Here is a 27,829-nt window from a genome sequence, read left to right on the forward strand (position 1 = left end):
GATGTCCAGTGCCCTTTTCTTCAAATCAACATGATTATCAGACTAAAAATAACCCTGTTAATTTTCATACAGCTGGTGTGGTTCTTTGAACACAGAGGAATTTGTTAATGCTACACAAACTGATTTTGAAAAAAGAGCTGAAACCATGATCAGCACTGATACAATTGGCTGAGTTCTGATGATGTGATTGCAGGTACACCAGGTACAGCAGGTGTGTCAGGCAACTCCCAGCATGCACTGGGTGAAGTGATTCATGGATTTGCATCTCACTGTGTGACTCTGCAGTATTGGTTGTGGCTACTCAGTGTTTCCACACTTTCACCACTGTTAAATAATTAGATGCTATCAGTGAATGTAACTGTGATGTTGGTGATGAATAAAGAACAAGGAAAGTTTCCAGTGATAGTCATGAGCCTGTTAAACTTTACTCAAATCTCTCATAAAGCTGCTTTAACTGCGTAAACATTTCAAATGACAAATTCCTCTTTTACTGTCAAATGAAAAAACATGTTTTTTGAACTGAATCTGGAGTTTGTGTCTTATTGATTACAGGATCTTAAACTAAATTTGGACGGTTTCTGTTTCAGTCAACAGAGTTTGATTCTATTGTATATTGATTGATCACGTTTTAAGTATAGATCATGCCTTCTTAATGACACAATAAATCCTCAATAACCTACATTTCAAATAAAATCATATTTATGCCAGTTTATACGTGGTTCACCTCCACCTTTACCTAACTACCACTGAGCTGGGCTTTTGCTTTTGCAGGTTTGGGTTTAAAGACTTGTGGATCTGACACAGATTTGTGTGGAGATAAAGTCCAGACTCTGTCTCATGCTGCCCTCTGCTGTATATACAGTCTGTTAAGCTTGATTCCTTTGTTTTGCTGTGTGTCTGTGTCACTGAACCGCTGACAGCTGGACTCAGACTACCTCTGTGGCCAGTAAAACTGATTCTGGGTCAGTGTTTTAGGTGGTCCAGTCATCTGGACGCGTGATCCTCTCATTGACCACTAGATGTCGCTGTAACATCACTTCCTCTCACTGTGTGGTCCCCTCAGTGTCGGGCTGTTTCAGTGGATGTGGCCTGTGGAAATCCTCCGTCAGACTCTTCTGTGATAATAAAAGTTGATACTAATTTCAGGCGTGTGTGTGTGTGTGTGTGTGTGTGTGTGTGTGTGTGGTGTCTTATTGAACAGAGAGCTGTGTCTAACCCTGCCTGCGTGGACTTGTTGGTCTGAGTTTATAGCGCGGAGACCTGAGGCAGTGTGTGGTTAACAGTGAGGATCAGTGTTATAAGCTCAGGGTAACGGATCTTTACCTCATCACTCACTGTGCTGCTGAGATCTCATCCACAGAACCGGACACTGCTCATTGTCTCCCCGGGTCACAAACAGCTTACTCGGGCTGCTCCTTCACAGTCACCGTTTATGGTTCAAGTGGCTGAATGATCATCAATTAAACAGTGTTTCTAAAATTGTCGTTATGAAAATAGATTTTTATCCGCAGCTTATTCGATTCAAACGCGTTAATTGAAACATTTATTTCATAACAATGAGACACTTTTTAAATCGTGGAAAATGTGGATTTGTTTTTTATTTATTTCGATTTGAAATAATATCCCACAATACCTCTGGCAGCAGTGTCCAAAAGGCTGATGGAACCGTGAACGGAAAAGCCTGCGCTTGTGTCTGTGTGTTGTTTTTAACAGGCCAGGTTTGTTTTTAATTGATTATCCATCGATTGGTGGGTGAGGTGTTGTCCGTGTCCGCTGACACCACAGGTGATCTCACTAAGGAGAAGAGCTGATCTTCGTGTGTGTGTGTGTGTGTGTGTGTGTGTGTGTGTGTGTGTGTGGAGTTTTGCCCTGTTGGCTTCACGCTGATTGTGTGGTGCTGATTATTATGTTGACAAAGATGTTGATTTAAAGTGGACTCAGAGTGTAGTGTCCCGGTGTCATCTCAGCCTCACAAGCCAAACACCACGACGCTCCTGACTGACGTTAGAGCTGCACACAGGAGTCACACAGCACAGTGCGTCGCTTCGTTATAAACACACTGAGACACTTTCAGAATAACACCGATACACACACCGATACACACAACAAACAGGTCCACTAAGACTTCTGTACTGTAACACAATCACACACACGTTGAGTCGGAATACTGTAGAACTATCACAGGATTATTTTAGTAGGCCTATAGTAGTAGTACTTGGTGTTAGGCTTTGTTCATTGGCTGTAGGCTACATCATTGTGTTTGTGTCCATTTTTGTTAAACGTGAAAAATAAAAACATTTCATAATAAAAACTGAATTTAAGACTAAAGGTGATTAACAGTGTTTACAGAGAAATGATTCATCCCGGCTGTGAATGCATTATTACACACTATTGTATGTGTAATATAATATGTGAATTTCCCACCAGTTCGTTATATAGTCACGAAATATCAGCTATTTATTTTATTTGCGACAGTCAGCACAACTCACTGCTCGTTACACGGTCATGAAATTGAATAAGTTGATTGATGCGGCTTCATGAACAGGAAATGTCCCAGTTGTCATGATTATTAAAGTCTTTGTGGTTCTGTTCAGACTCTTAAGTCCGGGTCCTGGTCCAGGTCAGAGAAAGATCCTGGTCTGGTTTAATACAATAACACGTCACAATTAATTTACATTTAACCTAAAGCCTTTTCCTCGTGACTCCGCTTCTGTTAATGAATAAAGTGCGTCATTAAAAAATGTATTTTCCAATGAAAAACATTAGTTTCTCTATGTGCACGAAATCAATTGATAACATTTGGGGACTGTTTCTGCCGTGAGAGTGAGCTCAGGTATCTGGATTCTCACCAACAACCGAATAAAACACAGGCTTTAATATGAATTACACCAATTAAGTTGTCCCTTAATGCAGTCTCTTTGTATTCCAGGCTGCACAGCAGCATTTCTATTAACACCATGAGAGCGCTCCTCTGCGGCGCGCCTGTCTGTTCTGCTGCATTATATTACCCTATCGGCCCACTTTGAGCGCACTTTGATGAAGTGTCGGCGCTGTGACGGTGACAGAGGCTTTGAGTCGCTTTTCTCTCTCATCCAGGTGATGAACGTCCGGTTGATCAGGCGGAATAAGAAGTAATTAAAACCTATAAATTATCCGCGGCAGTCCTCTCTCTCTCACGGGGAGATAAGAGCGCGCTTTTCAAGAGCTGGGCCTGGAAAACAATACCGACTGACAATGGTGGCTCTACCTTAGAGGGCGGTGGAGGAGCTGTGTGCTTCAGAATGGAGGTGTGCGCGTTTTAAATGAACGCATATGAAGAGGCAGGAGGTGCACAGCTGAGAGTGGATAAAACTAGAGAAATGGGAGCTGGTTTGAGGCTGTAGGCCTCTCCAAGTCTACTGTGTGTGTGTGTGTGTGTGTGTGTGTGTGTGTGTGTGTGTGTGTGTGTGAGCGAAAAAAATCAAAATGTTCTGGACACCAAGTTTATACTGTGTGTAATAAAAGACAAAAACACAGTTCTGGTTTTGGATGCGGCCTGAGTTGTTGGGACGTTTCACCAAAGAAAGTGTAAATTCTAGAGAAGCAAAGTGTAGGCTGTGTTTTTCACGCACGGTCCGTCTGTCAAAAGGCGCCTGTCCAGTTCAAAGTAAACCAGCTGGAGGTGAGCAGTTGACTTTCATCCAGAACCCACCGCCAGACAGTATGTGTTTGTGCAGCTCCTCTCCTGCTCTCCCTCAGCTGTGTAAGATGTAACAGATACACCGTAACAAGGCTGAAGGCGCGGAGCAGGGATAATCTCTTGTTTGGTTCCTCTCTGAAGTCTGCTCGCTGCTCCACAGCTCCCCTCTTGGCTCAGAGACGCCTGACATTATTGGACGTCGTCACCCCATGTCCAAAAGTGTCCTGGCTGCTGATTGGCCCAGTGCGCTTTGGATGTTATTCATGCGCCTCTGGTTGGTGTGTGTGAGTGTGTATGAGTGTGTGTATGTCCGCATGGTGATGTGATGTGAGGACTTTGTGAAGATCCGACTGTCATACAGTGGTGTAAAGCTCTGGGTGTGTGAGAGCAGTGCGCAATAGCAACTATAGCCAGTCTTATAGTAAGTCACCAACCATGACGCGCCGGAGCGCCTTTACGCAAGCAGGATGTCCACAGTTTGTAAAAATTACACCAACCAGCAATATTATGTTTTAGTGCTTCCCGCCGTCATATTTTGGATACAAGCACAGGCCCACAGCGTGGAAGTGGATTGAGAAAACAGAAGCCACGGTCTTCAGCGAAGCAGCGATGGAGGAGCAGCGGGATCTAAACAGCACGGATAGCAGCGAGGGAGAGAGCGTCTCCCCGTCTCCAAGCCTGCCCTCGCCGCCCATACTGCCCCTGCAGGTCGCCCAGCAGGCCCACAGAACCACCAACTTTTTCATCGACAACATTCTTCGGCCGGACTTCGGCTGCAAGAAGGAGCACGGCCTGGGCCCGCGGGAGAGGGCGCAGACCTCCGGCCGGGAGCGCGTTCATTCGGTGGTAAGCAGGCCAAGCCTTCCCGGGACGCCATGCCAGGACTCCAACTGCAGCAGTGACAGCACTTCGTCCTCCGTCTCCTCCACCTCTCTGGCGAGTCCCAAAAAGAGCAACGGTGGCGGCGGAGGAGCCTCTGCCGCCGCCGTTTCTAGCGGGAGCAGCGGCGTCAAAGCCGAGGAGAGGACTGGTGGCGGTGCCGCGGAGAACACCTCCTCCTCCCTTGTGGTGCTGAACGGCACCGGGGCGCCCACACCGGAGTCCCAGCCGCTGCTCTGGCCGGCCTGGGTCTACTGCACCCGGTACTCGGACAGGCCCTCATCTGGTAAGGCAATAGTTTCACGACGGAAAAACGCCAGAGCGTTCGGTTCCGTTTACACGAGGAATAATACCACATTTACAATATCAGGTTTAACTCCATAGTTTATTTTATCTTATTTTATTTTTATTATTTTCTGAGAAACACCGAAATAAATTTAAAGCAAGTGCAACAATTTCATTCAACACATCCAGAGAATTTTTTTAAAGAAAATAAAGAGGGAATTAATGTTTTTAGAAACCACAGACATGACGGTCAGAAAGAACTGACTGGTTCATTTTCACTGTAATATTTGCAGTAGCTCAATTCAAATGTCTCTTCATCTGAATCCCACCTGTCGGCCCGGGAATGTTCTTCTAGGGAAACACTATCAAATGGATTTATGTTTTCATGTCGTCGGGTCAGGCAGTTTAAGTCTCTCAGTATCTACATTTATTATTTAACTATTATCAGATAGCAAATGTGGCGCGCCTTCCATTGTTCGCGCCAATGAGGATTTAATGCAAACTAAAAAAAATTCATGGTTTATATTTTTACCTTAATCTTGATTTGACCCTGGACGTAGAGAACCAAACACGACCTATTAACGCCTGTCAACAAAACACATGTAACACACATGTTTCTGAGGCCTAATAATTAACAACAGGAATAGAACGGTGTGTGTGTGTGTGTGTGTGTTGTGTAGAGATTTGCTAAGTAAAAACAAAACGATTATTGTCTTTTTTCCCGCCTTCCCTGTGTCTTTTTTATTTGCAAAATAACAAATTAAAATAAACGAGCTGCTGCAGATTTTGTCATTTCTAATTTCAAGTAAAGAAAAAACAAGAAAGATTTTAAATTATTTTAATGAATAAAAATAATTAAATTAATAAAATTATTCCAGAGGGAATAACTTGGACATGCAGGTTCAGTCAGATGTCTTGATATCTATCTCTAATAATCTATATCTAATCTCTGTGTATGAGTTTAAATTAGCAGCTGCACGTTGGTCCTGCAGGATTCTGGTTGTACAGGTGACAGTGCTGGGACAGGGTCTGGTTCACAGTGCTGGGACAGGGTCTGGTTCACAGTGCTGGGACAGGGTCTGGTTCACAGTGCTGGGACAGGGTCTGGTTCACAGTGCTGGGACAGGGTCTGGTTCACAGTGCTGGGACAGGGTCTGGTTCACAGTGCTGGGACAGGGTCTGGTGGGTTCAGGGTCTGGTTCAGGACTTGATGTTCGGATAGACAGCAGATATTTTCTATCCTATAAAAAGTCTTTTTGGCCTGTGCTCGCCACTGAGTGATATTGTGTGTTATGTGTGTAACCTGTTGTGTTGAGGTGGAGTAGCTGCTGTCAGTAAAGCATGGCGGAATAAAACACAATGGGATTAAAGGTAAATAATGGCTCTGAGCCTCTGTCTCGCTCCAGGAGACATTTTGAATCCATTACCCGCCTGTTTGATGAGAGTCTGACTTCAGATCACTTTTAATTTCATCACAAACAAACCAGTGAGTGAAACACACAGAACGCGAGGGCTCATTCATATAACTGACTTATTTTATTAGATTTATTTTATATTTTGGTTCATTTGTAGAAAATAAATATACACATTGTTGATAGATTATAAATAAATACACTCTGTGTGTGTGTGTGTGTGTGTGTGTGTGTGATGGCGTCTCATTCATGAATCCTCCTTCAGTCTCATCTTCAGATGTCACTTTAATCACTCGCAGTGTTTTCGCCGTCTTCAGGCTGTGTTAAATCAGTGTGGAATGAAACGCAGTAGATGTGCAGCCTGTGGAGGTTTCGCGCTTCTCCTTCCTCATGTTTTCCTCCGGGCTCCTCGGTGTATTCTACAGACTGGTGTGGTTTACACCACCGCCTTTGTCAACAAATACAAACTGATCGTGTAATGGTGCCTATTGTCACCTGAGGCTGTGTGCGGTTTATCAGACGGCCTCAGGCTGCTGTGTTCATCCAGTCACAAGCAGTGAGCGGGCTGATGCTCACAGGGAACTCCGTCCACATACTGCTGATCCCGTGGCAGTGCTGAAAACACAACCACGCACAGTCCTTTGGGGTCATTTTCTAAATGTGTTATTCTTATTTTTATTCTTATTTTTATTCTTCTTATTGTTATTCTTCTTATTATTATTAATAATAACAATGCTAAACTGGCTAATAATAATAATAATAATAATAATAATAATGGCTACACTGTTACTAATTAACTAACTACTTGGTATAATAGGATATATAGATATTTATATATATATATATGTGTGTGTATAGCCTGCATGTGTGTGTGAATATATATATATATATATATATATATATATATATATATATATATATATAATTCCAAGTTAAGTGAATGGGCAAGTTTTGTTGTAGTATAATACGTGTATAAGCTATAAAACAAATATCATTCAGGCTGATGTCGACGGAATAAAGCCCATAAACATCGTTGTTTTTTTAACCTTTCTTTTTATGTGTTAATTGTTGGGATTAACAGCTGACGATGCGCTGAATATTCATATTTCCGCTCTCCCGTCCTTTCGCCCTTACTGCAGGCCCAAGGACACGGAAACTGAAAAAGTCGAAAAGCGGCAAAGAGGACAAGCGGCCGCGCACGGCTTTCACGGCCGAGCAGCTGCAGAGACTGAAGACGGAGTTCCAGGTGAACCGTTACATCACGGAGCAGCGGCGGCAGTCTCTGGCCCAGGAGCTCAACCTCAACGAGTCCCAGATCAAGATCTGGTTTCAGAACAAGCGGGCCAAGATCAAAAAGGCCAGCGGCTTCAAGAACGGGCTGGCGCTGCAGCTGATGGCGCAGGGACTGTACAACCATTCCACCACCACCATCCAGGAGGATAAGGAGGACAGCGACTGAGCCCGGCCCGGCCCGACCCGGCACGGCCGTAGAGCCACGGGCGGCCTCCTCCACACACTCTGTACATTGTAAATATATAGTATCTAATTTAATGATGAAGATGGGGAGGTCTTCATCTCCTCCTCCTCCTCGGATGTGACTGAACAGCTGATCAGACTCAGACTGTTGGACTGACCCGTCACCGCAAAACCAAAGATTTTACTGGAGAACAGCCCGGACACTGTCACAGACTGTAGAGACAGAGCTCCTTCCTGCTCTCAGCTCATTTCTACTTCGTGCAGAGCTGAGAGTGCCCCCCCCCCCCCCGCCAGCCCTGCAGCCAGTGTTGCTATGGTTGAGGACGGCGGTGCTGCAACACCCCCCCCCCCCCCCCACCACCACCACACACAGCCACAGACACCACCGAACACCGCGAGGACAGCCCTCATTACATTTTGCTTCTATATGTTGTCAGAGCTGCGGTAATGCTACGGTCAGTGGAACAGAGATGCTGAGGAGCGTCAGTGAACACAGTCAAACCCCTCAGGAATATTATAGGAATATTATAGAAATACTGTGACGTCACCTAGAGCTGCCATTAACACAAACTGTCATCCTGGTATTTATAACACGTCACTTTCATGATGTTGCGTCTCATCCCGACACGTGTCCACTGACTGTCGGTTATAAACCGCCATGTGATCTGAACTGTACATCTTGCCTCTAAATGGAAAATAACACAATTTGACCATTTTTAGACCTTTCAATAAATTCAGTCAGTAACTGAGGCCTGGTCTCTTCTCCTGTCAGTGTGGAAGAGGCTCTCAATCTAAATCTGTAAGAAACACAAAATACAGATCAATAATTAAAATGATGAATAAAATGTTAAAAATCCAAATATTTGGGAGAAAAAAAATTCTGGTGGCGGGGTGGTGTGAGGATTAGTGATCACAAACACAAACACACCTTTAGTCCCATCTGATCAGTGACACGGTGACGAACACAGTGTGAGGTCACCAGCTGAGACGGGTTACAGGCAGAGCCACGCTGGAGGACCACAGTGGTATATAACACATTTCTATCATGTTCCTGCCACTTCCTGCCTCTGAACAGGCGCGGGATTTCCTCTCACCTCCGTTATCATTTCCCTGATGCTTCCTGTTGGACCCACAGTGTGTCTGTACTGTTAATCTCCATTTCTCTGACTGTGGAATCACTGCAGTTTCTACAGGACACTGTTCCTGTCTGTCCCGCACCCGGCGCCATGTCCTCTGTGTTGCCTTTACTTTGGCAGGTAAACTGCAGCGGCCCCGGGCCTGCAGACACCCACATGTATGTTAGCTACTCCCGGGAAAAGAGCGGATGAATATATTCTGTACATTTAAACCATGTTTCCAAATAAACACTTTTATATTAGAGAAAGAAAAAAAATCCCCACGGAACACACTGACCCATTTTTTCTCCTGAATGAGAGCGAATATTCAATAAACAAATGTGTGTGTGTGTGTGTGTGTGTGTGTGTGTGTGTGTGTGTGTGTGTGTGTGTGTGTGTGTGAGTGTGAGGGGGGGTCTTTGGAAGGAGGTGAATTTACACTACGCGAGGCGCCGCTATCAGCGCTGTTCAAAGCGTTGCAGAGCATGAAATTGCCTCTCCGTCTCTCTGTGCTCACTCATTTGATCAGCAGCCTCTGCAGGCCCCGAGCAGGAGCTGAAGGTGTGGTTCAGGATCCGGACTCTACCTTTGTTTGAGAGAGAGACAGTCAGACAAAACAGGCGACAAACAGCGGCTCAGCGGGGTCAAGGCCACGTCCGCGGCCCAGCTGCAGCCTCATCCCCGGGACGTGAAAGACACCGTTTCTTTAAAAAAATAAAAATAAAAATAAGGAACCGAAAACAGGCTTTTATTTTACAAAATGATATCTATTTGAAAACTAATGTCACAAACACATTGACACTCAAATTAGTGATTATTTCGATTCTTCTTTTCTCTTTTTTATTTCTTAGTTTTATTTTTTCCACATTTCAGTTATACCACACATATTCAGAACGGATGAATATATTCTGTACATTTAAACCATGTTTCCTAATAAACACCTTTATATTAGAAAATGGGGAAAAAATTCCGTGCTACAATTATTCTATAATTAACCTTTCTATATCGGATAATGCAAAAAAAAAAAACTCAATTACTAAAAAAACCCCACTATTATTAATCAATAATTCAATCAAGTTCTTGTTTTGTTTTTAAATATTAGAGTAAAATGTGATTTATAATCCTTTAACCCAGATTAAAAATACATTTTACAAAAATTAACCCGACGATTTTTAGAGAAAGAAAGAGTTGCTTTATTCTCAATTTTAAAAAAAAGGGATGTAACCAAAACTACTGCTGTAAATTCAAGTAAATGATCCAGTTAAAATTGTGTTTGACATCTATATTATTTACAGTGAGATTTATATCAGTGCCCATCTTTTAAAAAAGTATGTGCTAGTGCATTTATAAAATAACTGATCAGCTTTTCTAAATGAAGTGACCTGGTCCTGTGAACTACAGGAGGAAGCTGCAGCAGAGTGGCTCATTATTTACTGAGGAAGAGAGAGAAGGGAGCAGATGTGATCTGAAAGTGCCAATAAGGAAAAGATGTGTGGATAGAGAAAAGCTCTCTGGTTCAGATGTGAAATGAATCATCACCTCAGCTTCCTGCAGCTATTTTTATTATTTATCTCTCAAAGTGGAGGACTAGGTTTTTCAAGTTTGGTCCAAGGAAAATTTAGATACATAGATAGATAGATAGATAGATAGATAGATAGATAGATAGATGGATAGATAGGTGATTTCTTTGAAACTAGAACTGCTCACAGTGTAAACTGGGAGCTGTGCTGTTGACAGCAGTCCACTGTTCCACTGTGTAATTATTTTGGACCAAATTACTTATCGAGTGAGCATCTTCCTGATGAAACCCAGCTATTTCCTCCAGCCTGCGGGTCGTCTGTCATCTGCAGCTTCGTGCTTCCCTTATAGGAAGGAGTTTGTATCTTCTGTAATCGCTCTGGAGCCTGTCCAAGGAGAGTCTCCCCCCTCTTCAAATAAGAGCGAAAACAGAGGGTAACATTAGGCTGAGATCAATTTGTCAAACTCTAAGGTAAATGTTGTGACAGGCTGACTGGATCTTTGCCTCTACCTGTTTTCCTCCCCTCAGCTGCTGGCCTCAGATCAGTAGGAAGAGAAGGGGAGGTTTGCTTTCATATGCAAAACCCCTGTGATTATCCAGTAGAAACAGAGTGATAGGCTGTTATAATTTATTCACATGCTTCCGTCCTGCTTTTTCATTCCATGTGTGCATAATTGCATAATAAAAGCATAGTGTGTGCATGTGTGTGAAATCGCAGAGTGTGATGCAAAATTCAAAACAATTAGACAAATTAACATTTCCCTACCAATTATGCAGAACTCTGTGTAGGCCTATGTACGTGTGTGTGTGTGTGTGTGTGTGTATGTGTGTGTGTGTGTGTGTGTGTGTTTGTGTGTGTGTGTCTGCACATGTGAAGGGGGTGGCTGCAGAGTATAGACAGTGGCCATGCAGCCAGCCCTGCAGCTACAAAACAGCTTTAATTTACATGCAAATGAAGGTAATAAACAGAGAGGCAACGCTGCTGCTGTCCCCCCTGCTGCTGAAGCACTGTATGGATGTACAGTATCAGAACACACACTCACACACTCACACACAGTCAAGAGAATCAAAGAAAACTTTTATACGGCCCTGATGTGACTTGTGTCAGTGTGTCAGTGAAGACTGACCCAGGACCAGGTTTGTGTGTTTCTGTCACTTTCTCTGCACCAACAAAGGCTTCAGATTTAAAGAGGACTGAGGTCACTCTGCTCCAATCAGCAGTTCCCCATCAACGGACAGGCTTCACTTCATTCAGCCATGTCTGAACTGTGTTGTGTCACGACGAGGGAGACCCTGCACCCAACAGCTCCTCCGTCCTCGCTGTGTGATCCTCACACACACACACAGATGTTCATGGAATGTGGGATGGGCAATGAAACGATCAGGTACACAAACACACTCATGGTGAATTTACATGCATACACACATGTGTTCCAAATACACACACACACACACACACACACACACACACACACACACACACACACACACACACACACACAGTGGCTGACAGTGGTGGGTGGTGCAGACTAAAACTCCACATGCCTCCCTCTGTCTACAGCCTGTCAACAAGTGAGCAGTGAGGGCCACAGAGCACTTGTGGCACACATGCCCACCGATGTTTTATCATGGCTGAGTAACAATAGTGGCATTGAGATGTACAGGCCTCCCACACTGCTACTAAACACCTTGTGTGTGTGTATGTGTGTCCATCTCTCTGCAGTGTGTGTTCAGGGAAGATGACACCGCTGTATCATTCATTAGATATCAGCTGTTTTGGTCGGTGTGTGTTACTGTCTTCATTTCTTTGTTGTGTGTGTTAGTGATGTGTGTGTCAGTCTGTTTGCAGTGATGGTGGAGGAGATCCTTCAGGAGGAGCCACCATCATCATGCAGCAGAGCAGTGACCACAGTTACACACAGACATGACAAAAGCAGCTTCAGGCACTTCACACACTGATTGAGTCCCGGTGCAGACACACACTGGTGTGGGGCCCACCTCCTCTCAGCCCCCGTTTCCTCCCAAGCAAACCGTGCAAACAGGATTAGCTCGTCCTCAGACCAGAGTGTTTCCAGAAGCCCTACATTACGTGGTTTGATTCCGCTGCTCTTCTACAGGTCCGCCATTTGCAGGGCCGGGCCAGGGATCCCCCACTGAGGCGACGCCATTTTGACTGGAGCCAGCAGGTAGGTGTGTGCCATCAAAGCCTGGTTTAGTTTTTGCAACATGTGCAAATAGATTCAGAGTCAGTGGTGGAGCTGACTGCAGAGGATTTAACCTGGCTGAATTTATCAGGGCGGACTGAACACACAACACAGTCACTGTTTCTAAAATGTGTGACCACATTGTTTTGAGATAATCCTCAGAAGTTCATCCTTCCTTGGTAAAGATATTTTTGCTCTAACTGCCACAGACTGTTCTGTCTGTTCTGTCTCTGATGTTTCCATAATCTTTAATTACACAAAGCTCCAAACGAACAACATCCCACCATCCAAAATACACCCAACCTCAAACTGCAGGACACAAAGAAAATACAAAGCAGGCTTTTATCTGTTCTCTAGGTTAACATTGTAAAAGTGTCTGCTCCACATCTTGTGAGCGTCCAGCGTGAAACTGCAGCTCTGACGTCTCCACAGCACCATGGTTATTGTCTGTGTGGTTGAAGGAAAATGATCTGTGCACCAGTACAACACAGTGTGGTAGATTCTACAGCAGGAATTCACCTGTATCTTAATATGATGAAATAAAAATACATCATTTACTGTAATAAAAATCGTCAGCGACACTTTTACTCAGAGCCACACATTTAAAACTGTCTCCCAGTGAGGAATTATGATCAATAATGAATAAAGCTGAACAATCATATGCTCTTGAATTAGACAGGAAAACCTTAGCCAATTGAAAATGTTTTACTGCACATTTTTGTGTTTCAGTTATAGAACAGTGAAGTTTTTAAATATATACATTTCTAAATTTACAGTTTGATCAATAAAGGAACCAAATGAAGAGTTAGATTCAGTCTCATTTTAATGCAGCGTTTCAAAAAGTTGTAGAAGCTTAACATTGAGTTCATTCTGCTTTTATATATATATGAGTCTTAATGATTACATTTGTCTTTATGTGGATCATTTTTTATTTGTGTTACCGTATCACACTTTGCATAAATATGTATGAGTGAGGAGGCTGTGCATCAGCGCAGCCGAGCAGACGTTCATAGAGGTGTCAGAGACAGATAATCGAGGCAAAGCTTCTCTGCATGAAAGAGAATCCTGTAGCAGGGTCCTGTGGGCAATAATGGACTCACAGTGCGGGCTAATGTTGAATCTTATCATCTTCCCACCTGATGAAAGGTTACTCAGTGTTTACAGTGAGGGGAGGTGGACAGTGGCTCTGCTAGTGCAGTAATTACTGACAGGACACAGAGACGGTTTCACACAGTATTAATATCAATATAGTAGTTATAGTTATAGTTTTATTTTAGCCCTCAAAGATAACATACACTACATACAGTATATAACATAATACAGCAGTTAGCTTATATCATGCTACAGGCCTGTAAATGTGTCTGTTTCTGGTTGTTTTCTCGATATAATCAAAATACATAAACTCACAGAAGAGAATAGATAAAATGTGTCATTATTATTAGAGTCAAATTCCCTTTGATTATTACCAAACTAACATACATATTTATTATTATTAATATTAAGTGTAAATAATACATTATACTAGTATCAGTTTTTAATTATAATAATAACAATAATATGACTTTGATTCATTTAAACATTATTGTAGCAGCAAATGTGGTCATTGAAAGTCTTTATTAGTCTTTATATTAAAACTCACATTATGAAGTGTAAGGTGTCTCACAGTACCTCACAAAGCTTTTTAGCATCTTTTAGCCCCTGGTTTTGGTTTGACTGTTGTTGTGGTTCAGTGTGACACTCTCAACAATCTCCAGCAGCAGCAGCAGCAGCTGTTTTCAGTGAAATACAGCCTGGGTCCAGCAGACACACACAGTCAGCTACTAGCTGCTAAACACAGCAGAGCATTTAGAGCCAGATATGAGACCAAAACACAGACAAATGCAGAGTGGACGTTGGACTTATATTTATCAGAGACACTGGTCCACATGAGAACATGTTAATATGTTCATCACAACAATTTAAAAATGAAGATGCTGCAAAACTCAGCACCAGCATTTTAAAAGGAATTCATACTCACATGGCCTGAGCACAACAGCTGGAGCATTGTAAAAAAAAGAAAAGAAAAGTAAATTAAAGAAGTCTTTTTTTGGATGTATGACAGTGTATAAACCACAGAGAGAGGTGGAGAGTGAGAGGTGGAGAGGGAGAGAGGCTATGCTCATCCCATGTGTTCCTAAAAATGTTTAAGTTACAACTGTGAGGCATTCTGGGAATGGAGCTCAGCTCAGACCGTGGCTAACAGCTTTAACACCAGCGAGCGCTATGTGTGGTCCCTATGGAATTCTGTGTGTGTGTGTGTGGGGGGGGGGGGGGGGGGGGGGGGGGGGGGGTGAACTCAACATTCACATTAACTTTCAATATCAAACCAATGAGCTGCAGCCACAGTTAGCGTCAGATGCTAACAGCTGTAAGTTTCTCTAATCAGGTGGAAACGGTTTGATGGTGGCAGGCATGAAGAGTGTGTTTGTGTGTGTGTGTGTGTGTGTGTGTGTGTGTGTGTGTGTCAGGAGGGCAAGTCCTTTAGCCCAAGCCTCTGAAATGAGAAGTGATAATTTAAGCAGTAACATGATCTATATTTCATTTATCACATCACATTCATATTGTATTATCATTTAAGTAAACGAGTGTGTCATTGTATCTTTGGTTTTTGTCTGTATCTTCATGTTTGTTGATAAAACCTGAGTGCTCTGCTCTTTTGTCTGCCACAGACAGTTTTGACATCTGATTGCTGCTGGATTCTTTTAAATGATTTTAATGGAAGAGCATTTAGGCTCCATGACCTCTCTGCTCCTGACGCTCAGTGTGTTCACTCTGATGTTTGCTTTGCACTCGCACAGCTGGACCTGAACGTCGAGCTGCAGCTTGAAGTCATCAGTCACATGTGGCCTGTACCGACAGTTTGATTTCTTAAAAAGGAGGGAAACAGGTATCATCACATCCTGTGATATAATTGAGGTAGTGCTGCCTTAATTGCCGGGGCAGTGTGTGTAATCAGCTGAGGGCAGTGTCAAAAAATAAAAACAGCTAATTAATTACCTATAGCTGTCATTGCAACACGTCACAGAAGCGCCAATTAGTTACAGGACACGCGACGATTAATGAGAAGAATTAGATGGAACGACCTTGATGTATGAGCTGCGGTCTCCTAAAACAGAAAATGTATGAGAGAAGATGCAGCCTCAGGTGGGTCCACATTCAGCTCAGGTTCATGTTGGGCTGAGCAGCAGAGGAGACGTTAGATTCTCTGCTGCAGGCGGACAGAGAGAGGAATACAGAAAATTGTGGGGCATAATTCTTGCTCATCGCTCATCCACAAGCAATTGGTTATATGCTCTTTAGTGAGACTGAATGGCTGCCTTTGTTGGATCCCAATTTATCATCTGCTGATTCCAGCATGAGGCGAAATGTGGTGCTTTTCCAGGGGACCCTCCAGAGCGCAGAGCTGCACAGCTGGTCTGTATAAGCTGCCTGAGACACTGACTGATTAACTTAGTGCAGGTGCATTTGCCAGCCTGCACGAGCTGCACTTCAGCAGCAGTTGCTCTTCATCACCAGTGTGTCTGAAAGTGTGAACCATCCAGTTTGTGTTGAAATATGGAATCTGAAAAATGGGAATGTCAAGTTGTATAATTATCCTGGTATCATGTGCTCTTGTGTCTTTGATACTAAGTGCACCTTCTTTCTCTGGGTGAGGACATTTGTGTGTGTGTGTATGTGTGTGTGTGTGTGTGTGTGTGTGTGTGTGTATTTGCTGTGTCCAAACTCATATTTGACAGCACTTCCTGATTCCAGCCACCCATGCTCTCCCCTGCCTGCCAAATCATAATCTTCCAAGAAGCTGGATAAAACCAGCCCATAAAAGCTCTATCGCTGTCCCACGATCCCCACTTGTTCCCAGGGCTGAACTCTGGAAACCGCCGCATGTGCACCTCAAAGCTTTCTAGACTCTTTAGTGGTAGACTTGGAGCCGGGGACTACCATATGGAAACCATTGCACAGTTGCAAGAAACAGATTTGCTTTCAGCTCCCTGTTTGGTGTGGAGGCTAGAGAATGAAGGGAGAGGTCAATCACATGTTTTTATGTGTAAACAAAGACAACGCATAGCCAATGAGAGGTTTTAAGGACCAGACCTAATCCTGGAGGCTTGATGAGGGCATCCTCAGACGTGGGTGTGTGTTGTGTTGGTAAATGAAGCTCTGACCCTGCAAAGGTCAAGAGGAGCTCCTGTGTGGTCTCTTTCCAACACCTTACATCTGGATTGTATGAGACACTTCACACACAAAGACAAACTAAAAATACCTCACATGCTCCTTCTGACAACACACACTGGACCCTCCACAGAAAAGATGTGACTTCTTTAATATTTACTTAATGATCTGCAGATTTTTCCATTTAACTAGAAGTTGACTTTTTTGCTTTACATCACATTAGAGTGTAACTTCAGTACGGTTGGCTTGTTGTATAACATGTTACTGCACAGTCACCTACTTATGTCTCTTTGAGGTAACTAGTAACAGGTGTAGCAGCAGACCTGTGGAGGCGGACCTCTGTGTATTAACACCTACAAATAGGCAGAGATACTACTGAAGCCTAATGCATTCATGAGGAAAAAATATTCTGCTCTGTTAATAATAATAATAATGATAATAAAAATAAACTGAAATAAATATAAATATTCCAAGATAACAATCTCATCCAAGCCCACTGAAAAGAAACTGGAAGGCTGCTGACACAGAGACGAGGGAGATGCAGGAAAATGTTGGAATCATAAACACAGGACAGTCTGTTGATGTTGATGACACTCACCTTCTCATCCACCTCCTGTGTTTTAAAGACCAACACAGTGTTGGGAACTTACTGATTAGATCTGGTGACTTTTGAGAGGCTGCAACAGTTTTTTCTGAATGTATCCAGCGTCAAATCTGGTGAGTGTTGACCTTGACTCCTGTTCTGTCCAGTGTTTCTCAGTCAGTGTGCTCTTATGTGGCTGACTGTGTTCAGAGCAGCATGTCACCAACCTATCATCTCACCAATGAGCTGACCAATCACTGATCCCTGCTGGTTGTCCAGGGAACACCTTCCAGTTCAGAGGCTATGTCACAGTGGCTAGACTGTCTCATTTCAAAGGCTCCTTTATATGTGTCCTTTTCCTGGACAATGATAGCTCCAACAGGTCGATCCTTCATGGCCCAACCTATCCAGAGATTCATTGCGCACTAGTAACGGAAATATGCCAGGAAACAGCCTTAAAACCTCAAGTTTTAGTGAAAAGAAGCTACATGTTTTCAGGGTTGCTAGGCATCGGGAGCTGCTGATGCAAAGGCCTTCATGGTCTATGTCGATTACGTGTCTGTTGCCTGGACCCTCCCACTTAAAGTAAACTATTTCGATGGTGAGCCTGAAAAACAATGAGAGCTAATGATTAAACTCATTACAGTTGAGTTGAGCTTGTTGTCATTTTTTAAAACTTTCATTCTTTTAAATCTTCCTCTGAATAGCCTGCAGGACAGGAGGCAGAAGGAAACAACAGTTTCCTTTTATCAGGTGGCGTCAATAAGACACACACTGCACTGAAGCAGCATCAAACCTGCGGAAAATCACTGCTTCAAATAAATGCCTTCATTCTTAGTAGAAAAGACAGACAGCATAAATAACTGTGGTTACATTTCCCCTGATGTTTGTGGAAAACCTTACATATCATTTTGACTCCAAGCTACAAGGTAGAGAAAAGGTTGAGCCTTTCACAGGTGATGTTCAGTTAATACTCTCAGGATGAACGTTGATCACCCTGCCAGTTGCTGTGAGGTATATTAGCCGTATGTTACCTGCCAAACAGACACAGGTCCATATGTGCTGCCATGCTGTTAGCAACAGAGCTGCTGTTACAACCTGGTATAAACATGCAGCTGAGAGCTCTTTGTTCCCACAGGTGAGCCTGTGATTCTTTGTCTCAGAGCAGGACACTGATCATTGGAGCTTGCTCTCTTCACAGAGCGATTCCTCCTCTCTTTAACTGATGTCAGATTCATTCTGCGAGTGTCGGACTTCACAACACTCTACACCTCAACCTCAACAAATCGACCTTAACCTTCTGCTGCGTCGTGTTAGTGGCAAAGGTCACGCAGAGATGGGATGAGTTTTAGGTTTTAGACCCAGGGCACGTCTGACCGTGTCTAATATCGTTCAAGCCAGGGGCAGTGGCCTTTACCTGTCTGCAGTGCAGAGATAGAGGAGACACCATCCTCCTCCTCCCCACCTTGAACACCAGCAGAGACCACACACACACAAACACACACACACACTGAACTGTATCTTCTGATATCCTTGCATACATGCACCATACAAACACAGACACTGACTCATATGTATGTAGGAAAGCAAACACTGTGTGTGTGTGTGTGTGTGTGTGTGTGTGTGTGTATACAGTGAGTGGCAGGTGTGTGACAACACACACACACGCAGACAAGCACATACACACTCATGAACAATATGTATTATACAGTAAATAAAGTAAGTATTTTGTGTACATACACACACACACAAATACTACAGCTTACACACACCTACACTTGTGGGTTACACATTACTACATATTCATATGTTATATACACAAATGCAAAAACACTTAAATGATATGTGCAATCACAGATGCACACTCAAGCATACACATATATTCCAAATATTCACACTTACACACATGCATGTACACTTTAAGCTGCAGGCCCAACAAAACCAGACACTGCTGCCACTGTGACAAATCTGAACCATCAGGCCAGTGTTAGAATCTGTCTGCTGTCTCCAGAGGTGGAAAGCAACTTGCTTGTCTTGCTTCTTTTCTCCCACTGAAGTTAGCATGCTAACCACTTAGCTCCAGCCTGGCTGGCTCGTCTCCTCGCTTTCTGACAGTGACTGTAGTGTCCAGGCTGCCCTGAAGAAGTATTCTGACCATAAACACAGTGATGGCTGAAGCTCTCTGCAAGACTGGTGAGTAAATAGCTGCTAATGCTAACGATAGCTTTGTAGCAATACCAAAACTTTCAAACAGCTCCATTAAACTAATTCATCACTTGCACCATAATTAGAGCCGGTTTTATTTCTGAATGTTGAAGCTTGTCTTTCTCTTGACCAGTATAATGAGATCGGGTGCGGCTGACAGTCAGGTTGTAAAAATCTTCTTTGTAACACTGAACTTTAGCACAAGGGATGTTTTTCAGATGAAAACAACTCAAAATATTTCCAATTTAAAACCTCCATGTGCTGATGAAGGCTGTAATTTGTGGCTGAAACCCCAGGAAAATTTTGAGTGAGTGACCTAAGAATAAAATGAAGTTCAGAGGTCAAGAGGTCAAAGACTCAATTTATTTTATTTGATTTTTTTTTTTTGCTTTTTGAGCCTTTGTTATTTGCTTAGATAATAAAAGAAAACTTTCCTGTTGATAAAATTTAAAGAGAAAATGGAAATGATTTTGACATTCGGACTAGGTGCTGACGTCCAAAGTATTCTGAGTATTTTGAGTTTTCTAGTGTTTGGTTTTTTAATGTTTCAGACCACAACATGTATATATTATGTATAGTTTAATGACAGAGGCAAACATAAAAAATAATCTGGAGAGCATGTAAATCAAAATGGAAAACCACTATTAACACTAAGACACAAAAGGTTGTGTAACCTGCATCAATATGCAGCAGTGATTAGGAGTAGTATCTGTTAAAGGCAATAGTTTTTTTTGTTGGTTTTTTTTTTTGTTTTTTTGGAACCATCTAAAGTGAGACAGACCAGAAAACAGTTGAGGTTTCAAGGTTATTTGTCATTGGTAAAGATGAGGAAGTTCAGGCACTTAGTAGGAATTATTTTATTTAGGGTTGCAATGCTTCCATGTATATGACTGGGAGTTACTTTGGTAAATAAAAGGCAACAGGCAGGGGAGGGAAAACACTTCTGTCAGTGTCAGACTCAGAGTGCAAGCATGTGGCTATTTGCTGGAAGCAGTACATACCAGTGTAAACTCGATTAGCATCAAACTGTCAGTGTAAACTTCTCCATCTTTTATTTTGGGCCAAACGAACAGGACTTTGTTTACAGTAAACTGTGGAGGAATTTGACTGGGAACCAGGTGAAAATTGGTTATTGATTTTATATATACATATATCTGTGCAAAAAACTTTAAAACAATAAATAAGTAATTAAATCAAACAGACAGACATGTATTCTCAGACATGCAATATTCCTTCATCCACATACATTCATAACATGCATCAGCATGCAAAAAATACACACATAATCGCACACAAATACTGTGGCTCGAAAAACTTCCCCACACACATCCGCACGCAGCAAGCAGCGACATGCTAGCTAACAGCACTGCAGCCGCTGACATACAGCTGGTGAAGAGGATCAGCTCTGACTTCACCTGAAGGGATTGAACATTCCTGTCCCATCAGTCACAGCAAGGCAGGACCTCAGCTACACGTATGTCTCAATCCAGCCCGCTGAAAAACGCATCACAGACCTCAGCGTCTCGTGATTAATCACACAGAAGTGGAAGCTTGAGGCGACGACCACAGATGAGTAAGAACTGTTTACTAAGATAACATCTGAAAACATACACTATTTGGCAAAAGTATTCACTCACCCATCCAAAGACTTGAAATCAGGTGTTCCAATCACCTCCATGGCCACAGGTGTATAAAATCAAGCACCTAGGCATGCAGACTGTTTCTACAAACATGTGGCCTTCAGATTAGCTCAAGAACAGTGCGTAGAGAGCTTCATGGAATGGGTTTCCATGGCCGAGCAGCTGCATCCAAGCCATACATCACCAATTGCAATGCAAAGCATCAGTGTAAAGCACGCCGCCACTGGACTCTAGAGCAGTGGAGACGCGTTCTCTCGAGTGACCGATCGCGCTTCTCCATCTGGCAATCTGATGGACGAGTCTGGGTTTGGCAGTTGCCAGAAGAACAGTACTTGTCTGACTGCATTGTGCCAAGTGTAAAGTTTGGTGGAGGGGGGTTGTTTTTCAGGAGCTGGGCTTGGCCCCTTACCTCCAGTGAAAGGAACTCTGAATGCTTCAGCAAACCAAGAGATTTTGGACAAATCCATGCTCCCAACTTTGTGGGAACAGTTTGGAGATGGCCCCTTCCTCTTCCAACATGACTGTGCACCAGTTCACAAAGCGAGGTCCAGAGAATTTGGTGTGAATGAACTTACTGGCCTGCACAGAGTCCTGACCTCAACCCGATAGAACACCTTTGGGATGAATTAGAGCGGAGACTGAGAGCCAGGCCTTCGTCCAACACCAGTGTGTGACCTCACAAATGCATTTCTGGAAGAATGGTCACAAATTCCCATAAACACACTCCTGAACCTTGTGGACAGCCTTCCCAGAGGAGCTGAAGCTGTTATAGCTGCAAAGGGTGGACCGACATCATCATAGTCAATGTATATATAGTGTATCTCTCTTTGTGGGATGCATTGTGGGCCAAATTTTTATAAACACCAGCTTCTTGAAATAAATTCTGACTGTTGATGGACAACATGCAAACATGTAGTCAGTGTATGTTGAGTAACAGTTCAGTATGCTCAGTACACTCACTGAACTGCTGGTTCTCTGTGTCTTTAGCTAATTAACATCTCAACTGTTAAATAACCAACTCTGCAGATGCTCTGTCCTCCTGTTCACTCACACTCTGGACATTATCACAGTTTTCAGCTCTGCTACAATGTTATGATGTTATTGAAGCAGTGAGAAATATCTGTTTTTTCCGTTAGCTTTTAGCTTGTAGTATAAACTATAGTGTTCTTCTGACTTTGTTTTTACCATTACTCCTCTATTGTTTTATTACTAGTAAAATACTATGACGTAGATTGCTGTTTAAATGAGTGTTTTTCTTAATTAAAATGATTGCACTATGGTGTAAGTGAAAGGTCTGTGTTTGAAACATAGTGTGTATTTTATGATGAATCACAACTTTAGTGACCTTTAATTTTCTGTATTTTTGTTTCAGAGGTTTTTGTAATCAGTGCTGTTTTCTGTATGATTATGATTTTCTTTTAAAGTGACTTTATTTATTGCCATTTTTTATATAGTGACTCCAAGTGCAAAAAATGAAAGTAATTCCTCTACATATTCACTGTATATGTGGTACAGGTATAGAAATGCTAAGAATATAGAAATACATAGTCTGATATCTCCAGACACCAGCCCCACTGACATCTGATCATAGACCTCCATGAGCAGCAGCATTCCTCTGGGGCTGAGGAGTGGAGAGTAAGGTGGAGCAACTACAAACTGCTCTGGATTCAGCCTCACCTGTCCTCTGGCCTCACCTGGGAGTGTGTGTCCCCTAGATATCAAGGGGTCGGAGTCCCCCCCCCCCCCCTCCCAGCCATTGGGCCCCTGACCTGCCTGTGGAGAGACCCAGTCTTTGCCATCACCCTCCTGCTCATCCTTTGGAGCAGACCTGCCCCCCAGGGAGGTCAAGTCAAGTCAATCTTTATTAATATAACAATATAATATAACAAATCATTACAAATCTCTGCCTTCACCTCTCTGCCCAGCTCCAGGCTGTCCTGCCGAGCGGCCCTGTCTGTCTGCCCGGCCTTTGGACCGTCCACCTGAGGCCTCCTGTTCAGTCCCTGTTCTGCCCCCAGGCTTTTTGCCCGAGGCCTCCTGCTGTTGCCTTGTTATCCCCAGCCCCATTCCTCTGCTCCCAGTCCACTGACCACTGAGTCCTCCCCCTGGAACGCCTCCACCAACGTGTCTCTATGGTCTTGGTTGTCTTGGTGACCTGTCTGGTATCTGTATCTTGAGGTGACTCTTGTGCTGACTTTTGAAAGTCTTGAGAAATTGTTGTGTGTGTGTGTTGAAAAAGTTTCCTTTCAGGCCCTGGAACCTGTTAAATAAAATGAGAACATTATTTTCAACTGCACACAGAACAAAAATGAAAAGCTTTCCCCCTAAAAACCTAAATTCTGAGCATATGGTTTGTTTGTTTTTTTACTTACACATTCAATAGAATTAATATCTGCAACAGTATGCAGAGTATGCTGTAAGTAAGCCCAGTAGATGTAGTTTGAATTGGCATATTAACATTTTTATGGTATGAAATTGGACAGAACATTATTTGTGACATTGACTCTAAACTTTAAACACATAAGTTATATCGTCCTTGACAAGAAATAAGACCACATACAGTAAAACCACTGAAACGTTCTTTTTTAATGTCAGCCTGTCACAAGTGTTCAGAAAATAATCATATGGATGGAGAGTGTGTTTTTTCAGTGAGCCCATACGTTCATGTCAGGCCTGACCCACTGGAGGCCATCAGAGGCTGAGGTTCAGCCAGAGTTCACCGGGCTACTGCCACCACAAACACCCAGGGAGCCTCGTTTCCATGTGTCACTCTAATGTGGTGGAGAGATGAAGAGCTGCTCACATCCAACCTTCTGTCTGCTGGGGCCAGGCGCCAGTCTGACAGGGACCGGAGGAGTGAGTGTGTGTGTGTGTGTGTGTGTGTGTGTGTGTGTGTGTGTGTGTGTGTGTGTTAGTGTATCTGTGTGTGTGTTGGTGAACCTGTGTCCACTGCAGCCTCAGGTTTCTGGTCTTGATGACAGGAAGTGGAACCTGACGTGTTCTCTGCTGTTCACCACAGTTGTAAAGAGTGGTTATCTGAGTGACCAGAGCCTTTCTGTCAGCTCCAACCAGTCTGTCCATTCTCCTCTGACCTCTGACCTCTCTCATCCACACAGAGCTGCTGCTCTCTGATGGTTGTGTTGAGATCAGCAGCTTCACAAATACCTTACCTGTATCTGCAGGGTTTATACTCTGCACTGCTGCCACAAAATTGGTTGATTGGATCATTGCACGAACAAGCAGGTGTAAAGTGTTCCTAATAAAGTGAGAGTACATTTAATGTCATAACGTTTAAGTTAAGTTCATTCTTGACCTTAGAAAAAGTGGTTTGACCAAAGCATTTTAATTTCAGGATTATTTTAACTGTGTATGAACTGTGAGGTAAATTTGAATAGTTTTACTATGTTAGATAATTAGGCCTGTCCAGGGTGTACCCCGCCCTCACCCAATGTCAGCTGGGATTGCAGTATAGAAAATGGATGGATGTCAAATAACACTGGGGAACAATTTGAAAAAAAATTTCTGTTGAGTTAGATTTTTATGCTGATTAAAACTAAAATTGGCATGCTAATTCCAAAAATGCAGTCAGTTTTTTTCTAGCACGTCAAGTTTTTTCTCCACAGCTCACCCTCCAGATAAGCAAAGTTCCACTGATCAGCTGTAGTAAGACTTGCCTGCTGATTACGATTGGACTCATCAACAGCTACATGGCAACTTGTTTGTGCAGTCACAATGAGACAGTGTGGTGAGAGGAGTGTGCAGCTCCCAATAGGTCAGTACCAATGTTCCCTCTAATTTTTCGTGTGTCTGGGCACACACACGCTCCCTGAGCACACTGAGGACCATGGTGAGCAACACCAGATGTGCACGCTGTGGCCACACACCTGTATCACACCTGATCAACACCTGGGATCATAGCAAGTTACATGGCTTATTAAAAGAATCAAATTACAGCAGCAATTTCCATTCGTTTACTTTTAATGTCAGTGATTTGGCCCACTGAAAATGAAGTGCACTGTTGTTAGCTCGCTAACTTGCACAGCGCCGCGGCGCGTATGGGAAGGGCACCTACGCAAGCAATGTCAATGCTGTGATTGGCTGTGTAGCGTAAGTGAACCGTATTGTATCATTGGCTGGACATCTGTCACTCACTGTGTTACACTGCAAAAAGTTACAGAAAAAAAATGTTATTGCTCTAATTAATTTACAGTTTATGTTGAATTTTATTTTATGCGCTGTATAGATTTTCTTGTGCGCTGAGAATGTGTGAGCAGTGTGCGACTGCGCAGGCGCGCAGCTGAGAGGGAACATTGGTCAGTACTATCAATATCTGCAAACAGAAAGCTAGCATAGTAGGAATTAAGAGGATTTGTGCTGGCTTTTCTCTTAACCTTGTAACCATGGGCATACCGTTGTAAGTTCTATTTTTTTCTATGCTGTTTTTTTAGTTTTCAAAGCTTGTAACTATTCCATCTTAGTACAGTATTTTTCATATGCTTTAAGAAAAAGGGGATCCTATAGTTCAAAAACTTGACGTGATAGAGAAAAACTGAGATCAGTTTTGGATTCCGCACCCAAAAATTAGTCAAAAACAGCTGTCAGACCTAACTCAACAAAAATTGTGTTCCCCAGTGTAATGAAACATAACAATGTTAAATGAGCAAAAACTTAACAACACTGACATGGATGTTCACAGATGCCTCTAAGTCAGTATAAATGTTCAAAAACTAGATCATATTTTAATAAACTAATTCCACGATGTCCATTTAAAGCACAGTAAGACAGATCAACATCCTGCAGGTGTATAAGAACAATCTGTAAAAGAGAAATCGAAAAAAATAGAAATAATATAAACACAATAATTTTAGCCTGGATTCTGGCGTCAGCATCATGGGTCAGGTCGCTGTTAGCAGCTTCCAGGTATGTGTCATATTATGACTATAAGCACCTCAGTGTTTGAACTCTGTAAATAGACTGGTCTGTTGATGGGACCTGAAGAAGAAAGAACTATAGATACATTTAAACTGAAGAAAATCACATATATATAATAAACATATATAAAAAAAACAATTTAAAGGTACATTATGCAGGATTTGTTCACAGCCGCCATATTGGATCAGTCAATATTGGTAAATGTGAAAAGGTTGTTCTATTCCCTTTTCACTGTGCCCTAATCCCCTACATTATCACTGCTATTATCATGGTTGGAGTTTTGAGTAAATGTTTCTATTAATTTTCTTCAGGGTTTGATTTTTTTTATAGATAAGTTTGAATATATTTTGGTGGTTTATGTTGGAAGGGTCAGCCTACGTTGGACGTTTCCAGTGGACTCTCTGAGTGGGGTTGATTGGCTGCTCAATTAGGGAGAGAGGAAACAGGTGTGGGCTGTCAGATCCAGTTAGGAGAATTTAGTGTGGGGAGTGGTAGTGTGGGGTGGGGTGCTTGAAATGAGGAGCATTTTAGCTCACCCCCATACTTACCTGGGAGGATGGTATGCTCCACATAGGTGAAGATTAAGTGCAAGCTATTCAGGGGTCAGAGAGAGAGAAAGACGTAGAGCAGGTGGCAGCTTGTAGTGAGGCTGCCATTTTAGAATTTGTTTGATATGGTTTAAGTTCTTTTTCTTTGAATTGCCCGGGATTCATTTTTGTTTTTTTGGTTCGTAGTATTTGGTTAATAAAAATGTCACTTTTGAGCACAGACTCTCGTCTGCTGACAACGTTTTTTAAAACATCTTTTTAAAACCATCCAGTGCTTATATCATCATCTGCCCTTTGCAGAGAGAGGCAACACCACAGTAAACAAATAGGGCTGAGACTTCAACACAGGATTGACTGTAACAACTTTCATTTGGAATCCACTTACATCAGATTGGTTTGTTATAAATGTGACAAACTGAACATGAAGCTGGTTCTTGGTTGGAATTAAATCCAGTCACTGTGTGTGGATCAGCTCATCTTGCGATGAAATCTCAGATCTCCACTTGTTTTACCTTCAGATCATGAACACGCCAATATGGTATGCAGGTTTCTATAGCGACTGTATACCTGCAGCTCTGTCTACATCCATGACACAGAGAGAGAGCAGAGATGGAGACAGTGATGGTACCAGTTCACTACGCTTTTATAATCCCGCCCTCACACCCTAAAACCTGTTATTGGCTGCAAGCTGCACACCCACAGGGATACAACAGGGATTACTGTTGTATGAGTCATACATTGTTCTTTTCTTCTGGAGAATCCTGCGTATTATTATTATTATTATTATTATTATTACCTTTAATATAACAGTATGGATATAAACCTTTTAGTAATATGCCAGTTAATTTTACAGCATGACTCTTTCATTAGCCCACACCTGCATTAGTCTTTGAGGACATAGAATCAAGGTGCATTCTTTTCTCTGTGGCACCAAACATATTTTATTGGCTCTAAGCAAATCAGTGTCTGTCAGTCACTCAGTTTAGCACGTGTCAACACCTACTGGATAAGTTACCATGAACATTTGTAGAGTCATGTATGATCCTCAGAAGATAACTCTCATGGCTTTGGCAATCTGCTGCCTTTTCCAAAGTTTTATCTAGTAAAAAAATCACAAGACCAACTTGATGGATCCCAGACAAT

At 42.7% G+C, this 27,829-nt stretch overlaps 1 protein-coding gene across 1 annotated transcript; it reads left to right on the forward strand.

Annotated features, from left to right (window-relative positions):
* The first annotated feature begins 4,009 nt into the window (after window positions 1-4,009).
* Window positions 4,010-9,135, forward strand: LOC139625235 (homeobox protein engrailed-1a-like). The gene is made up of 2 exons (XM_071485029.1): window positions 4,010-4,844; window positions 7,395-9,135. Exons 1-2 carry the CDS (start codon window positions 4,289-4,291, stop codon window positions 7,712-7,714), a joined length of 876 nt encoding a protein of 291 aa, XP_071341130.1. The 5' UTR covers window positions 4,010-4,288; the 3' UTR covers window positions 7,715-9,135.
* Window positions 9,136-27,829: the final 18,694 nt, after the last annotated feature.

The sequence above is a fragment of the Trachinotus anak genome, unplaced genomic scaffold (assembly GCF_046630095.1).
Source record: "Trachinotus anak isolate AG129_WGS33_773 ecotype Australia unplaced genomic scaffold, CSIRO_AGI_Tana_v1 ptg000001l, whole genome shotgun sequence".
Lineage (NCBI taxonomy): Eukaryota > Metazoa > Chordata > Actinopteri > Carangiformes > Carangidae > Trachinotus > Trachinotus anak.

Bases quoted from the DNA above. Each gene is read 5' to 3' on its own strand.
- LOC139625235 (XM_071485029.1), top strand. From the start codon at position 4,289: ATGGAGGAGCAGCGGGATCTAAACAGCACGGATAGCAGCGAGGGAGAG. The intron at 4,845-7,394 runs GTAAGGCAATAG...CCCTTACTGCAG, and splicing joins CTCGGACAGGCCCTCATCTG to GCCCAAGGACACGGAAACTG.